Source organism: Lates calcarifer, linkage group LG19, assembly GCF_001640805.2.
Source record: "Lates calcarifer isolate ASB-BC8 linkage group LG19, TLL_Latcal_v3, whole genome shotgun sequence".
NCBI lineage: Eukaryota > Metazoa > Chordata > Actinopteri > Centropomidae > Lates > Lates calcarifer.
The window spans coordinates 5,660,435-5,679,369 of NC_066851.1; the positions used below are offsets into that span (position 1 = coordinate 5,660,435).

At 41.3% G+C, this 18,935-nt stretch overlaps 1 protein-coding gene across 1 annotated transcript; it reads right to left on the bottom strand.

Annotated features, from left to right (window-relative positions):
- Positions 1 to 1,129: 1,129 nt before the first annotated feature.
- On the bottom strand, positions 1,130 to 18,734 carry LOC108896161 (F-box only protein 33). The gene is given in 7 exon segments (XM_018695187.2): positions 1,130 to 10,552; positions 10,554 to 10,576; positions 11,837 to 12,134; positions 12,244 to 12,452; positions 12,597 to 12,757; positions 15,035 to 15,145; positions 17,656 to 18,734. Coding segments are annotated over 7 exon segments (1,488 nt in total). The 5' UTR covers positions 18,099 to 18,734; the 3' UTR covers positions 1,130 to 10,309.
- Between the last annotated feature and the right edge of the window lie 201 nt (positions 18,735 to 18,935).

The window sequence follows — 18,935 nt, forward strand, 5'->3', positions numbered from 1 at the left end:
CTGAGCTCTGAACAAAGCAGAAAACAAAACTAAAATTAACAGCTGAGTTTTGTCAGCATGTGTCTGCATGTGTGTTTGGGTGCAGACATCCACATTATAATTGCTCATGTCTATTAAAACCAACTTTGTGCATTAAACTGGGTCCCACTTCAAAATCATTTTGTGGATTCAACAGCCTAGTCTGAACTCAGGTCAGCTTAACCCCTGTAGGTAACAGCTGTTAAGTTAGTAGCATTTTTATGTCTCACCATGTCAGCAAACCTCACAGTGAGCAGAGTCTTGTAAACATTTTGTGACTCATCTAATTACGTTGTATTCAAGGAGGTGTTGACTGAGAAAGACTATGGGCAAATTAGGTGTAGCTATTGCCTGCATTCCAGCATTTCATCAGTGTTTTTTTTGCCTATTTTTATGAGCATAAAATGCAGCTCATAACGCAGCCACCTGAACCTGACTGCTGCTCAAGTGTAAATCCTTCATTTGAGCACTGAAAAGACCTGTTTCTCATTAAAACTGAATAGCACTGGATGTTATGGTGACTTAAACACCTTATATTTTTTATTATATTAAAAAACAATGTATTTGTATGCAGAGGGTAAACCATAAACCATTGCTCTTCCTCATATGTTGCTGTCCGTCTCCTTTCAGTATTGTTTTCTCTTCCACTCACCTCCTCTCCCTCTGCTCTTTACCAACTAACAATTTTCCCTATATTCCCCACTGTTGTGTTGTCATGGTGACAGTGGTTGAATCTAATTTGCAAGTGTTTTCATGTTGCCTCATCACTTGAGGGAAAGCCCTGCAGTGCAGTGCCAGGATGCGTTACCAAGCCCTTCTGGAGTGTCACGTGTTTCTCATACCGGATAATCCAGGGTGTTGGTGCTTTTCAGTTTGCTACACACACACTCAGACGTGCGTAAAGACCCCCCTTCTTTAACACCTGCCAGGTTCCAAATGAGTTAATTCTATAAATGCAGTATTACTGCATTTTTTTCCATATCTTACATTATTGATATGTAGGCTTGTTTTTTTTAACCCCAGGAACTCAGTGAATCTTTGGTGTGTACCCATGATGCTGCTGAAGCTGAAGACAGCAAGTAGGGAAACAATAAGACAATGGAAGCAAATGTCTTTTTAATGCTTTTATTCATTGACTAAAAGAAGAGAAGCATTCATTCAACATTGATTCAAATCAACGTTCGGCAGGTTGACCCCTCAAGTGTACGCCACCTGTCAGTTAAGAGGTTTTACATGGCGGTTTGTAATCTGTCCTCTCTTTTCTCCACAACAGAACCATGGATCAACACTGTTCTCATTGATAAAATCTGTCCTCTCAGCGGAGAGGACTGTTTCCCTGCAGACTAATCCAATAAACAGCTGGGACGATTTCAAATCAAGAGTTTTACATGATTGATTTCAGTCTTAAATTTGCCAAAGTTCAGCTAGGTTCACAACTAAAATGCTTTTTCACATGGACACTAGTGGGGACTCCTTGTAGTGGAACTCAACCTTTGCTTGGTTTTAACAAGTCATAATCCTTGCTGTTGAGTCACAGATTATCTGGAACCACACCTTGTTGTGTTTGAAACATGCAGACATAAATTAGAGACAAGACTCAGATATTTTAAAAGCCATGTAAAGATCAGATTTGTACATTTTGGAAAGATAATAAAATGCATCTGAAATATGCTCCATGGTATATGAAATCTGGTCCAGCTGGATTTTGGGTTACGTCTGGTTCCCTGCTTACAGGAAGGAGGTAAAACCCACTGCTATGTGCTCACTTTAACAACCACAATCACACAGGAACATAACGCTCTGAATATTCAACATTGAGGATGGTAAAACCATTTTTGCAAAAAACACACAACAACATAGCTTCTGATTTACAAAGTCTGTGTGATTTCATAATATACTTCATGTTCAGAAATTGAACCCGGACATGTGTTGCATAAGAGTATACCACGCTAATGCATTGTTGATACCTATACAAATATGCACTATGTGAGTTTATATATCTATTTATATAGTTTATATTTCTTCCTCTATGGTTTTCTAAAGACGCAGCCAGGCGCTGTCAGCACTGCTTGTGCCCCTTTGTGGCCACTAGTAAGACTGCTGTTATTGCAAACTGTCCTGATTTTAAACAAATGCACAACATTCGTACCACGATAAAACTGGGGCCGTCTAGCCAGTCTCACAGAGACCAAGAGTGAGCCCGCCGTCACCGCTGCTGTCGCTGGGCTGGCTGACCAGAATCAAAAGATCTTAAAATGATAAAGATTTCATAAATCATCATAAGGCCAAGTATTGTCATTGCAAGTTCTTATTAGCTTACGTCTTCATATCTACTGCGTGACAGTGAGAAAAAGAAAAACTAAATATAAAAACTGGAAAAAAAAAATAGAAGAGTGTGGATTATATGCATTCCTCTTGCATAGTTGTGAGGCTGGACTGGGCAGCAGGCCTGCCTGCCTGGCTAATTAGGAGGTTTGGCTCTCCAGACTTGACAAGAAAGACTTTGTTTACCAGCCAGAAACATTAGAACCACAGTAGCTGAGATCTAAATGAAGATAGTTGGCTGACACTGAGCATGAATGTCTATCAGTTCCTTGATATAGCCCGGTGCTACACCCGTCTCCATGGTATGCACCAGAGCTACTGACAGAGTTTGGCCAGGTAATACTATCAGTGTCATTTTGTTGTTTCTTGTCTAGAACTACAGAGTATATGACGATGCCCTTAATGTTCCAGTCATGCTGGGATCATCATCATAAGCTGGCAGCGGTCAGCTATGGATAAAACTGAAAACCAGAGAATCCAAACTTCCTCTAAAGTTGTCAGTGCGGCCAGCTGCGGCCTTGCTCTGTGTAAACCTCCCTTTCACTGAGATTGTAAATGGCCTCATACACATCTATCTATATCTGTTACACAGGACTGATTTTATACCAGTGCAATGCACCTCCAGTGTTTTTCTCCAAGTAACAGAAACATATATCAGGATGTTCACAGATTCTTCACATTCCTGTCTGAGTCCAGCCCTGTTGAGCTCATTCAGAGTCTTGCATGTACTGGTAGTAGTCTATGGTCTTAGCATTTAGGTAAAAAAATAAAACAGACAGGAAGAGTCTGAAATCTCACATTGTGATGAGGAAACCCTGTCTCTTAATGGTAATCCTTTCAAACATTTAAGCCTTCCCTCAAATCTCTTTTAGGGAAGGTTTTAGGCCCAGAACCATCTTACTACCTCTTTTCTACAGCTATTTTTAACTTCACTTTCCAAATCATTGCAAATATCCTGAGAGTCAAGATCACAAACTCACGTTGGCATCAAAGTCTGAGCAATGATTAAAGTGGAAATGAAACTGGTCATGTCTGATGTGTGTGTCTATGGCTCTGAGCCTGTGTTTAGACTGATGCAGATCTGACATAGTCTGCTGCTTTGGTACTAAAATAACACACGCTCACACTATCCATGTCAATGGGATTAATATTGGCTGTTAAGTGTTAGCACAGAAGTGTCAAACTCAACTCTTTATGAGCCTGGTAGGACAGACACACTCCCTGTATATCTACAGTTCTGTTATCAAGACACAGTTTTAATAAGCTGTCAAGGCCAACTGTCTCAGATGGACTATATTAGAGGCCAGCTCTGTGGATTCAATTACCCATCAGGCCACATGGGCCCTGCTATCTTCCAGGATTTCTCTATAAATGCATATAAAGAGTACAGAAAAAAAATGAGCAAAAAGAACCAAAAACAAATAAGTCAAAAGGGCAGATCAAAATGGCTGCAACCACATGAATGTACAGTAACTGCTGGTAATGGTCTCCTGAATGACTGACACCTCATCTCCCCTCTAGAGCCTTCAAACCTGTCATAAAACAGGACTCATTAAAAATAAGGCTCTGCTAGCTGTGTGTCAATCACTCTCAGTATAGTATAGTTATACACAAACCTCTGTCTGTATATGCTGTATAAATAAGTCCAGCCCAGCCTCCAGGTGGCCCTGTGTATACATAGTGAATATGTACTGTGTCTTCTGCATGTATTTAAGTGTGTGCTAAATATACAGACTGAGCTCCTCTTATCACATTGTGACGTTCTTTAACTGGAAGATTGATTTAATGAGTGAAACTGTCTGATTTCAAAGAAAGAGTAGGTAGTCCTTATATTTAGCACAGTCAGTGTAGAGTGCTTTCACTTGTGACCTTTTGTGTACCGGACACAAAAAGCCCTTAAATGGCCTCAGGATGCTGAAGCATCGAGTGAAAGCAAAGCTTGGCATCGCAGAAATACACATTAGAAACACAGGTGACCTTTGAAAGAGCAACACTCTTCTAAATGGTATCACACCTCCTCTGTGCTCAGACCAGCTGGTAATCTGGTGTGACTGTCAGTACTAGCTGCATCCCCAATCCCTTCAAAAACAGACAATTCAAAAGGTAAAAAAAAAAAAAAAAGAGAGAGAGAGTCTAATTTTCATGCAGACACTCACCATGTCGTAAACTGTTTGCTAGTCAGATGGCCTGAGCGACCCCCTGTGTGGAATGTCCTGTTTCTAGCAGGTCTCTAGCAGCAAATCTTTACAGCTCTGAAAGCCCAGGACCAAACACTTCCCATCAAATCTGACCTTGGCCATACAACATATCACATCAGGCACAGTGGCCTTTATCGTAGTTGGAAAGCTACAATCTATCAGAAAGTAGCTTCTGGAAGCATCTGAGGGAGTGTTTAGTTCCTGACGTTTTCTGAGATTGAACCAAACTCTTGTCCTCCTCGCCTTTAGTTTTACATTCACTCACTCCTCACAGTGAAACAGGTGATGGATGAAAGAGAAAGAGAGAGGAATATGGTGGTGTTGACACAGTCCAACTCCAGTCTGCTCTGCTCAAGCCTCTGTCATACTGCAGAACTGTACTGCACTGGACAAGAAAGGCCTTACTTTGCTCTATGATGCCACTATGCACTGTAGATAGAGAGTACCATTCACAGACAGGAATTTGGCCACATTGTACAAGCTGTGCAACAATGCTGCTCACCCTAATTAAGTAACACATGTTGGACATAAATGTCCAACTGTGGCTTCCATAACACACATTCTATACCGCTAGTGTGAAATCCTAAATTTGTTAACATAGGGTGCAGCCACTAACACAACATTAGCCAAACCATTGTGCGCAGGTCTGTTTTGGTCTGTATTCACTCCATCTACAGAATGACACATTTCATCTAGTCCAGCACAGTTTGGTCTGTAGCATAACAAGGCCAGAGTTTGGACACACAAAAACAGAGGGGTAGTAGTCAGTGGAAGAATCCAAGAGTGGAATGCAACCACAAGGAGTTAGGGAAGAAGAAAGAAGTGATAAAAGAGAAAATACTAGAAGGAGGTGAAGAGTAGGAAAGAATACTGGACCAGCCTCCTGCCAGTGTGTGTGTGTGTATGCGGGCACTTCAGATAGACTTGTGTCTGGGTTAAGTTTGTTCCACTGTGGTCTTTGGCAGCTTTAAACACACCAAGGGAGGAGAACAGATCCAGTGACTCCTAATATTCATATGAGTGAGCTAGAGGCCTGAGCTATTGTTACCTTCTGTCCTCCTCCTCCTCCTTTTGAAAACCGATTGTACCCTGAGAACGAACGATTTCTGTTCCTGTTTCCTGCTGCAGTAGAAGTGATAAGACTACACTGCTGAACATGAGCAAGTCGCCCCCTTTTAAATACACACACATATACACACGCATGCAGAAAACATACGATGGCTGCACTGCTGATAACCTGTTCTCTCACACACTCACACACACACACACACGCCATCTTATTCACACATACTGGATACACTTGAAAGTTTTACATGAAAACTTGCGCAGAAAATACAGGCACGCTCCAAGAAAAATTAAAACACGTGTGCTGAAACCCCTAGCTACTGTAGGTCATAACGCTTCTCTAAAGAGTGAACTAACAATCACAGAAACAACTAACATACATCACAAAGCCAATAACTTGGGGAGAGCAAAGGGTTGAAAAGCAGTGAGACTCCAGAGGCTTTCAGGCACAAGATGGCTATGTGTTTAGATATTGGTGATGACACACAGGGATCAGGGGCAGGTCATTTTCCACTGACAGTATTTTTAAAAACGCTCCTAATGTGTCAAAAGCTAATCTGACTGTGAAGTTATTAGCCTATCAGCACTGCCTTACTGGCAGAACTTTGTCTCACCTCTTCTCTCTCTCCACGCCATCATTGCTAAAATATTGGTGTATTTTGGTGAAAACAACAAAAACAACATTTAAAAAGACATTGTTCTGCAATGTCTTTCTGCTCTCATGTGTATTATCTACATCTTTTTTCTGTCTGCACTTTTGTGGCCTAAAGGTTCTTGAATAATTCTAATTCGCAAACAGTCAAACCTTCAACTTTTGATAAACAACTCATCCTAAGGCCTTTGAAATATTCTAGTTAAATGAAACTTTTATTCTGCTCTAGCTGACCATAGTCTAGTAAAACCACAGCCCCTCCTCTTATTGTGGGCAGAAATACCACCATGGCCTGCCCAAACAGTGAAATCGGACTTCTATTGTGGAGCTAATAACGTGGAGACTTGAGAAGACAGGAAACAATGGAGGAAACAAACACAGTGGGTGGGGGTGGAGTCTGTAAAATCAGTTTGTTAATATCTGTTGTTTGCAAAAGTCTGCTTGCTTAGCTGAGATGACTATCTAGTTCAACATTACATTCTACTATAAAATGCTGTGATTTCCCTCCTTATCAGCCAATGATTATAGACAACACAAACCTTTAAAGAAACAAACTTGAGCTCTAAAATGAGGGATGAGAGGACAACTTAGAGGAGGGTAGGAGGAAGATAAGATAAAAACCAACATATTTTGGTCTGACTGTATTATGTTGGTATCGCTATCCCCTCTGAGTATGAGTGTACAGTTCTATATACAGTCACGGACAGCCTTAAAAGAAACTCTTGGTACCAAAGTGCATTCATCCTGAGATATGGACCAAGGACTAGAGAGATTATCATGGCTAAACCATCAAGGTCCCTTAACATATGAGCAAACATTTGGTAACCACAGGCCCATCACTAGGGCCAATTCATTCTGAACCAAGCAAAGTGCTGGCATGCTGTTTAACTCTCGGTTCCATATCAGTCCATGGAAAAAAATCAATTCAACCTTGTAAATTATAGACAATAACATGGACCTTCACAGTCTGCAATGCCACTGCCCCGACCTCAGATTGAACTGAGCTGTAGCTATTGGGGAGGGTAACTTTCCCAACAATGGCTAGCTGACAGCATTTACTCATGGAAGGTAGGTGCCCTACAGCCCACCCTAACTTTGAGTTTCCTGTTAAAATCCCAACTCAGCATAGAAAATGCCTTCATAAGACACCAGTGCACCACAGCTGTCATAACCACTCAGCAGGCACAACACTGGAGCATCAGATGGAACCATACTGGGCCCAGTTATCTCCTGATGATACTCAACATCACATTTGTCTGTAGCACAAGATATTTTGTCAACACTGCCTGGCTTGAGCCATGAACATGGTGTGATATCACTACCACAGAGTCTGAATAACATTCATTTCATTTATCAGAGCAAAGGTATTCACTTAGCGATTTTAAAACATTAGAACTGGACAATGAAAGAGACTATGATTGGATCAAAGTCATGCTTTCACCCTTGTTAATCAATGCCTGAGGAACAAGCCAGTTGCACAGCCAGACAAGGTCCACTGTGCCAGACAGGAATCATTTCACCCACGAAGGTCGACTACATTCAGTTCAGACATTAATTGGGCCCAGCAGGTCCTCTATCGACAGGATGGATTTCCTACTGCTCCATGGCCAATCTCCGTCCCCCACAATATCTACTGGAGATATAAAACGTGCAATGAGCAGATTGGTTTTGCCATTCTTTAGTCTTTATCAACCTTAATCTTTGAAAACAAATGTATGATTAGGTTTGCTGACCCTCCAACCAAGGCAGAGGGAGGGCTCATCAGATGGCAAGATAAACAACATCATTAACAACAACAATGACAACTGTATCCAGAAAACAAGGGGCTGTTTCCAAGGCAACTGTGACTCAAGAGGAGTTAAAAAAAAAAAAAAAAAGACAATTTCTCACATTAACTGATTGTTTCACACACCCTACGCAACATCATCACCACCACAGCTGTGGTCATAGTGATGGTAAAAGCCTACCTGAGACTGACAGAAAACTTTTCGCCACAAACAACCCAAAACCACGTTGTGCTGTAGGTGCCATTTCTCAAAAAATAAGCAGTCTTGGCTGTCAGCAGAACCTACAATGTCCGAACTCATTTATTCAGCAACCCTGACTGCTGTGGCAAGATCTGCATCTGCCAAATTTCTGCCGCAAATATAACGATACAGTAAGCCTTCAACAAAAAACAAAAAACCTGACTGACTGGCCAACAGAATGAGAGTTAAGTTACATTCAGTGCATCCTTTGCTTTTCCCTGTTCTTAATCATGAAATGTTTTACTCCAAAACAACTGGTTCCTATCTACAGTACTGCTGGCATGACTGCAAAACCTGGGTTTGGTATTTGCCACCTCAGGAAGCTGTGCCTATGGAATACTGGTGGTGTTTTAGCATGGCCTTTGGAAGAAGTAATCACAGAGATATCTCAAAACACGGATATATATATGGCATTATGGAGTGAAAATCTACTTCCTCTTTAGAATAATACAGAACTACTTGAAGATTTTTTTAGGTCTCAGAGCCCTTCATATTATGACGCACACTCCTGTTCTTGACTTGACATTTCAATACAAAGGGGCTCTGGAACCACTGACAAAAATTGGAAAGTTTTGACCTCCAGAGGAGAGCAAAGGCAGCTATATTCATCCTGAATATAGAAAAAGATGCAATGATTCACTACCAGCTAACTACAGATCAAAACAGAACACAGTTACAGGTGTGTTGTATTGTCACGGGCTGAATTTTCATAGTTTGGCTCTGAAAGTCAGTCGGAAGACAAAGCTCCCTATTCAGTCAACTGGTGAGGTGTCCCTAAAAGCTGACAAGTGAGCAGGGTGGGAAGTGTGTTGGCGGCAAGCATGTAACAATATACTCCATAACACCATCAGTAAGGTGCTCAAAACTCTTAATAAATCATTTGGCTTTGAAATGCCACTCACATAAAGATGATCTGAGTCATGGCACCAGCTGTTGCTGAAAACTGCATTAAAACTGATTAGAACCAGCCACAGTCAGCCATTTTACAGTGGAGATTCCCACCCTGCTGGCAAGGCTCTCAAATTAGTGGACAAGTGCACAGCGGTGCTCTTTCAGAGCAACAGAAGAAGCAGCTAGGGTTGTGTTACCCAGGAAGTGACTGATCGGTTAGTTTACAAACTCCAACTTTTGCAATAGCGGAGCAGACAGACAGACCGACACAGAGCAAAGGTTGTTTCAAAAAAAAGAAAGAAAGAAAGAAAGAAAATAGTTTCACAACTAACGCTAGCTTCTGAATACACATTCCTTGCCAAATCCCACCGCTCCATCACTCAACCCGCCTGCCTGTCCTGTTCTAGCTGTGAGCAGGATAATAATATATCTGTATTTAAATACATACAAAGCCTATACAGGCAAGGGAACCACCACACAGGAAAAACAAGATTATACACAGAGCAGGGAGGTATGGAAAAATAAAAAAGAAAAAGAAAAACAAACAACAAAAACAAACCAAAATTACATTATACAGAGGCTCTGGAGGTTATGAAGGTAAAGGAGAGACATCGAGCTCTGAATACTTGTTGTGGGCAAGACCAGACCAGACTGGACCATGCAGCAGCCAGCAGCATGACCCATTTTAGCAGACAAATTAAAAATTGTCATAACTCAAGTCTTGTCAGTGGTCAGAGATTATAGATTGGTATTCCTTTGAATGAATATTAAGTTTTAATTACGATACCCAGTGGATATTCTTAATTGGACAATTTAGTTAAAAGATCAAAGACTGAATCTGTTTTCCAAGTCAGTGGCTAACAAGAAAATCAAGAGACAAAGCAAAAAAAAAAAAAACAGGGAATCTGTTGGAAAATGGTAAGAATTGATTGTGTACTAAAACCCCTGTGAAAGAAACACAAAAAATAAAAATAAAATAAAAACAATCAGCTCATATCACTTGACATAAATTTACTTTATAGATTGCTTTAAGATTCAGATTTCTCACTTGGGTCTGCTTTTGGCCTGGCTCAGAGGTCTGGGCTGGTCTTGACACAGTTTAGGCTGTGATGTGTTGGATTTGCCAGCTTTGCCTACATGCCCATGCTAAAGGCGTGCAGCTCGCGGTGGAAGTGCTGGGTGGGTTCCGACAAAACCAGGCTAGAATCCAGGCAAGGGTGCCAGACACGGCCAAGGCCCAGCGAGACCTCTTTCACCAGGTTATGGACCGGGTCGCCTTCCATGCACACTGACTGGTCTGGATCAAAGTCGATGCTCTCCTCAGAGACAGTCAGGACACGAAGGCTGGAGCCTCGAAGCCGAGAGATGGCCACCAAGGTTGTGGGACCACACAGTGTAACCTGCAGAGAGAGAGATGGGATGAGGGAGGCTGGACTAATGTTGCCAATACTATGGACTAACATCACACTACACAGCTTTACACAGAACATACCATTCGCTAAAAACCCTGACTAAATAAATCATGATATGATTAACAAAATATCATTCCTATTTGTTTGTGAGTTTACTTAAATGAGAACTTGGCATGCTCCTTTTTATTTATCACTTCCTCTTATTTATATATCAGCCCAGATGGAACTTTGACCTAATTCCAGACAAACACAATGCCTGTGGGTCAAGTGGCAGACAAAATGGAAAATATTAACTGCAATGTCTAGACCTAGTGGTGTGCAGTCTTTGAAAACAGGCTGTTGTAACTAAGCAAATCTCCTTATGTCCCACATAAGAACCTGCAATCCCATAGACACTAAGCAAGCTTTAAAACTAACCTAATCAAAATGATAAAATTAACAGTGGTTGAAATTACCATGCATTGTTTATAGTGTAATCAGCCCCAGAGATTATAACCACCTAATTATATTGTTCACCCCGCTGACACAGTGTGCTTTTAGCTTCTTTCAGCTCATTGTTTTGGCTTATTTGATAATTGCAACTTTCTTGTTTGGTTCACTTGCACTCCTCTCACCACATTATCTCCTAACATAGCAGGCAGCTGTTTTCAAAGAAAAAGCTCTGATAACCAACTGTAAACTACTTGCCCAGGACAAATCAGCAGCCAAAATTACTGATTAGCTGGTGAACATGGAGAACAATGGAGCATTAACAGCAAATGAGACAGATATTTGCCTCAGGAGTGGGTGGCAACCAAAAACAGAGCTAAAAGGAGAGTGAATATTGGGCATAAATTCATCAGGTAGCAACACGAGTCCATATGAATACTAATATTGCGCTGTATCTGCTGGATGTCTAAAACTGTTTTGATAACTGTTGTTAGTGTAGTGTTGTTCTGCCCCCAAAAATCTAAAACTGAAGGTTAAATATTAAGAGAAAGTGGCTGTCCTTGGTCAGCCATGGTTGTATCTGGTTTTGGAAAAGAGCTAATGTAGGCCTCATTGTCTTGAGTAACCACATATACAATTAATGATGCCACTGAAAGTTCAATTTTCCTGAGATCAATCCAACCAAGCCTGAACCAATTTATATGCTGTATGTAACCACTACAACCACTGTTGTGTTCCACCATAAGTAAGCCGAGCACAGACCAGAATGAACCTTAAGTCGACTTACTGTATATTCCTGAAACATCAAGCTGAACTCACCATGTATCACCAGTACAGCCAGCTGAGTGCATCTCCATGCTAACAGGACTAGTGGGTCTTCGTTGCGATTGACACTGAGGTCGGGGAAATCGGGGTCATCCCTCAGGAGCAGGAAGTGAGTCAGCGTTTTATTGTACTGCTGAGAGATGAGCTCCAATGTGGCATCAGTCACCAGTGTGCTGTAACTGTCGAGGTGGAGGCGCTCCAGAGGAAGGCTAGGTTTCAGGACCCTGAGGAGTTCTGAGCTGTCAACCTCCAGGGCCATGATGTACACTCGCAGGTTGGCACTCACACGAACCTGGGGAGGATCAGGTGAACTTGACTGATGTATTCAAGGTTTATTAGTGCATTTCAACATCAAATAGAGCCCCTGCAACACAGAGAAGCAGAGACAGTTGTTGCATTACCAGTGCTTTCCAATCGTCCTCTGTAGCTGTCCCTTCTAATGGTTTGAACTCCAGGGCGGCACCGTTGAGCAGCAAGGAGAGGCGATGCAATGGAGTTCGGCGTGGAGATGCCAGCAGACCACAGAGCTCAGAGGTCAAGTCAGAGAAATCCAGAGCCAGAGAATTAAGATTAGCTAGCCGATCCAACTCTGATGGTGAGATGAGGGGGCCTGAGGACAATTCAAGAGAGGTGACATGTTACCTGTGTACAAATACACTGTAAAGTGCTACTCTCGCAACAATTTTGAACTTGCAAGGAACTGCACATCCATATAGTATGTGCCATGCTTGTAATATGCCAGATAACTACATACCTAGCTGGTGGTCCAGTAAACTGAGGTGCTGCAGGGTCTCAGCTGAAGGATTTGACAGACAGGCTAAGGAGCAGGGAGTCACCAGACCCAGCATGAAGCTACAGGACAACCACCTCAGCTGCCTGCTATTAGACAGCAACTCCATGAACAACTGCTGGATTCTGCAGGGAGCAGAAGGGAAGGGGTAATGAAGAGAGGCAGGAGGAAAATTAGTGTAAATTCACTTTACCAGCACAACTACAACTTCCTGCAAGGTTCATTTAGCACACACTGAGACCTGTTCATGCCAATTCAAATGAACTCCAAGACAAATTTCATCCTGCAAATAAACCTTGGGGGTGAAGAAAGAAAAACAGCATAGAGATCAAGATATAGATTTTTGCAAAGAGAAAGATCTGTAACACTGTAAACCTGAGAAAATGTAATATGTTTGTTGTATGCTTTTATATGAGAAAGTAAGACCTGTAAAATCAAACAGAACACTGCAGCCTTGAACTTATAATTCAATTCAAACATTTACTCTACACTCATGCTCTACCTGAGTAGTGTGCCTGATTATATTTCAGCACGTTTCACATGGTATGATTTAGCTGATTTGAGGGTCATAAAATTTTTTTGACATCTTTAGATAGCAAATTCTCCAGACCTGTCCTACAAAGAACACAGAAGGTATGCACTGACATCATATTTTCATGTGATGCCACCCACCTCACTACCACTGAGTTGCAAAACAAACCCACACTGGTTGCTATGAATGAGAGTTACTGTGAAATGCAAAGGCCATCAAAAGTGGCAATCATCTGCGGATATCCGAGCAATCTGTGTGCGATGAAAAGGGTATTGAAATTGTATTTCCTAACACATATATATTATGGATGTCACAATACCAGAAATTTGGTTGGTACCAATACCATTGAAATTCCATAATTCTTGATACCGTGGCACATACACACACTGCTAAATGTACTATAGTCAGTGTGCAAACAGTTACATAAATTGAACAACATGGTGACAGATCAATTATGAGCACCCAGCTCATGTTATGAGCTACTGCTAGGTTAGCTCAAACAAGGTAACATTAGCCTCTGTTAGTGCTGTGTGTGAAGAATTCCTACAACAGATGCCAGCTGTCCAACTTCACAATAATAATGGGGACATTTCAGGATATGAACATTTTGACAACATACAGTCAATACAAAGTTCACAACTGAAACTCACTTACCGTGCGCTCTGTGTACAGATCCAGATGCCTCTCTTTAAGGTTTCCCTACTTTCACTGAAAATGCTCTGTGATGCTATTTGCATTTTGACTTTTGATTGTAACATATCCCTGGTGATCTGCCTCAAACACAATGAATCATTGAGTGGTTTTTTCCCCACAATTCATGGTTGGATCACTACTAATTCCATGTGCTGTTGTTCTTCTTTGTGTGTGTGCCTTCCTTCTTCTTCACTGTGCATTTGACTAGACTAGAATAGACTAGAGGTTTATTATGCTGCCACATCTCCAGTACCTACCACATGTATGCATGCAATTCCTTCAGTATTTATGGTACTGTTTAAAAACAAATACTGTCACGTTTTCTGAATTTTGGCATCGACTTGGTACCAAAGTGTTGGTTCTGGTGACAGCCCCAGTGTTCATATTTGTAGAACAACAACAGGGAAGTAACATTACACTAAACAAAGCCTAGTGTCTCAAAGTCCATGCTGAAATAACCCTGATGACATCAACAAGGTTATTTTCTTAGACTAGGAGCATGGCATGAACACAACTAAAGATTTGACCATAGATTCTGAAAAACACCAGGGCTAAAATCTGCAAATTAGAAATGGTAAAAAAAAAAAAGACTAAAAAAATCTGCAAATTAGCATGGTAGTGGAATATGGCGTATTGCATTGTTTTAAATACAGGACATCATCATTTGAAGCTCACAGCTTCTAAACAACCCCTCCCTCTTCAGAGATTCACAGGGTCTGCACCTTAGCAGTCTCCTGACAGAGAGCTTGCTGGTGACACACGGCGAGTGTGTTTGATGTGGACACACTGTGCTGTGCTGATGCTGGAGATGTTTTGTGCTCTGGATGATGTCAAACTGTGTTATGAACATCTACCCATTTTGTAAATTAATTACCATTGTGGAAAATAAAATGACACACTGCCTCCAATCCAACAATGGTTCAGACAGTGCCATTTTGAAAGTAACACTCCCACATCAATAGCACTAAATATCTGTGGCTTAAGATGTTGAACATTATTTTGTTGAATCATGCTCTGCAATCAATCAGGTACCAAAACACTGCCAGATTGCAGTCTTATATAAAGTGCATTATTCATTTGCAATGCAACTTAATCATTCTGTGGATATAAACAAATATTGAATTTAAACATCTCAGATTTCTCTACAGAAAATCACTTTTATGCTGAGTGTGCTTACTCATTGATCTTTTTGTCCCCCTGGTGAATTTGGTGCAGATTAGAGCTGTCTAAAAGTCCCTCCTGCTGGAGAACGCAGGTGTCTCCGTACAGACTCAGCTTCTGCAGGTTTCTAGAGGATGGGAGAGAGACAATGTTAGAAAGACAGAAAGGAAACAAAAAACATTCAGTACTAATCTTGAATAACGACATGTCTTGTTAATGGAAAATATCAGAGTGACAAGCAATTTATAGGCTAGGGTTAGGTTCTTAACTGACTGACTAGACAGATCCAAACATAGTCAAATAACATCTCCTACAAGACAGCAATAACCTGAAGGGAATGTTTCCAATATGATCTATTTGTTCTGTTTAAAGTCATTATAGGAGCACGCTCTGTATCTGGTTTTATCACACATTGCACATAGGGGATGTCTGGTAATTTTCAACAGAAGCGACAGCAGCTAGACTAGAGGCTGTGTGTAACCACTTCTAATCCAAACAACTTCATGAGGCAAACTGTAGCCAATTTGTTCAATCTAATCTGGCCCTGGGTCTGTGTATTGCTGAGTTGTCTGCACAAAAATATTGGCTGCCCTGCACTTTGCTACACTGCTGTCTGAAGCCCTTTATATCCCTATACCCAAAATAGATTGGCAACAATCAAGCAGCAGTCTATATGCCAAAAGTTGAGGCTTTGAAGAGCAGTCAAGGTAAGCATAGAGGTCAAAATGTACCTAAACACCGTCTTCCAAACAGGCAGCCTGCATCTGCATCTGGAAGCTCACAGATGTAAGTTGTGGGGAACCATCATCAACCATGCAGCAAGACATGACATACGTCTACCTACTAGATACAGTGTATATTCTGTGCAGTGTAGCCCACTTCCTGTACATCAGCTGAGAGCTAAGCTCAATAAAATGTCTCTGAAGTGAAACCAACAGCAGACCTGTATGCAGCTACTTAGTGTGCAAAATTACTAAAAAAAAAAGGAGCAGTTAGATATCTATTTTCATTACTTTGAACATGTACCAGTGGAGCTGGACAAATGTGTTGCTGAAAGAAACACATACTACTTTATAGCATGAGAGCTGAAGTTAAATATTGCATCTGCCTGATTTGTCTTGATCAGTGGTCAAATGGTTTGCATTGTTACTAAATAGCAATGAAATACCAAATAACACACTCAACTGAGAATGACATCTTTTATTAGGACATATTATTAAAATTACTCACTTGCCCAGTCAGCATTTTTAATTTCTGCTTTGCATATGGCAATCTGGAATTAAAGAACTGAACACAGCCCACAGCAATTCCTGACTGAGTTTCAATAATGACTATATCTAACTCCTGGTTCCATACTATAACATACTGCTCCACAATATGCACTAAGTACTAAACCTCATGGCATCTTCAATACAATACAATACAATACTTTACTGTTTTGCACTGGTGGGAAATGATTAAAGTCATGCATCAACCAATACAACCTTCTTGAAGTACCACATTCTGAGTTGGTAGTAGCTTCCTAAGTAGAAAGAAATACTTTCCCCCAACTTGATACTTTCATTTTTGTAATCACAAATAAAAAGAAAAGAAGGTCAGAGGCTTCTATAATTTGTGCTCTGCATTGGCTTTGTGAAATACTGTGTGTGTGTGTGTGTGTGTGTGTGTGTATATATATATATATATATATATATATATATTCCCCCCCAAAAGACTAAGCAATTTCAGAATGCATGCTGTCACCTGGGTGTACCTAATTTTGTCACATTTCCAAACCATGTTAGAAATAGTGAGCACCACAGATCTGGGACACAGGTTTTTTTCTGAATGGAAACTGCTCAATAAGAAGGATTCAGACGACTGAAAAGGTTTCAGCCCCCTCAGCAGAACTAAGACATGAAATGCACAGCTTTGGATGGCTGCTATTTCAATACGACAAAGCACCGTAGAGAATAATAGAGAATGTGGGAGAAGGTATAATAAAGGTTCTAGACTAAAATCACGACTCCTGAGGTTCAGAGAAAAGTTTTATAGAAAAGCAACTTCCACAGCAGAAATGATCCAAGTAGCAAAAATTTACCCATGCAGCTCATAGGTTATTACATCCTACAATATGAGACGACATACCAGAGTTAAATATATACACGCATACACTGTATATGTGTGTGTCAGTGCTGATATCAGCAAGTCACGGCCAACAAAGCTTTCTCTAGCCACCACCAGTTCTGCATTGTATCTGCTGGCATGGAGAGACCAATGTTACATAGAAAATAGAACTGGCAACAAAAGAAACGCAGACGAGCATTTGACTTGGCGCTGGCAGTGAAGCATACATCATACATGCTTCATTATTTGACGACTATGACTGTAAAACTGGGCAGTAAAATACCATTATTTTAACAGTGTCTTCAAATACGTAAAGATAACACTGGCTGCTAGCTACACCGCAAAGACATGACCTGATTACGTAACTTCTAATGTCAGGGTTTGTTTATAGCTAACTAAGCTAGCTGCTAGCTCACTGCGACGCACCAAATAATGTGAAATATCAGCAAAAGGAGAGCGTGTCATGCGAATTCCTGAAACTGAATAAAAACAAACTCTCAGAAAGACGTCTGAGAGCGAACGCAACGTTACCTGTTGTTGCGGATGCTGGTGAACACACACAACACCTGGTCCAAGTAGGTGGCCATGGCGTCTCTCCATCGCTCGGAGAGCTGCGGGTCGCTGTCGGCACCTGGGGGCTGGTCCATCCTGGTGGACGACGGGTCGTTGTTCAGAGGGCTAAGGTAGCCTTCCACCGGTGCGAGCTCCAGCTGCAGCTCCCGCACGAAAGAACCGAACTTCCGCATGAGGAACTCCAGCCTTGGGGTCTCCTCGGAGCTGGAGCCGCCGCCGTTACACCCACCACCTATCCGCAGTTTGAGCTCGGTCCACAGTGCGGGGTAGAAGAGACACTCCCTCCATCGTGAACACACGGCCGAGGCCCGGAGCTTGTCTCGGTCGGACAGAAAGGAGAATATATGGACGATAAGCTCGCTGGGCAAGGCCATGGCTCCGACACCCCCGCACAGAGCCATGGCGAGCTAAGCAAACCGCTGTCAGAAAACCAACCAGGTATAAAAGAAATGTTACAACCGTTTATAAAATCGGTGCTGCAGCGTCTAACGGCAGCAACGCTTCTTCCGCTCGGTGAAAACAAACCGTTTTTCAGCTTTGCCTTCAATACTAGTGGACCGCACCACTTTCTTTCTATGCACGGGGAACAAAACAATCCTCATAAATTTTACAAACATGTCTGTGACGGGAACGCGTGTCAATATATTTGTTTAGTACAATCGCGGTGTTATTTATCAAATTCTATAAAGGATTATGTGACATTTAGGTCGGATATTTGATCATCTGTGATTGCATCTCTGCGTTGTCAAGTGAATGGTTTAGTCCTAAGGTTTTGTTATTTTTGCCATACCGCCGTGCTCCGTGGGAGGGCGGTGTTTCTCGACACTTTAAAAAAACAGGAGCCAACACGTGATTTTTATTTTGGAGTTGGTTCCCACCCAGACACACCCCCTCCAGTTTATAACTCGCTCTAAAGGGAGATTACAGAGGATAGACGAAACCACACCACAAAATAAAGTTAACATGAAAACAGTATGGCAGTCTTAACAAAAAATGAAAGGCCTTAGTATTTATTGTATGGATAGACTGACTAGAATGCACTGTCAAGGATTGCTGTTATTTTGTCTGCACCACTAATACTTATACTAATACTTTGAATTTTTGAATGAAACAAAGAAATTGCAGTAAACAAAATTGTTAACCAGAAAACATCATCGTTGATTTTGCTGTATTCAACCATTTAATTCACAACAATAATTTTAAACTGACAATGAAAATATTATTATTTGATCAATGTT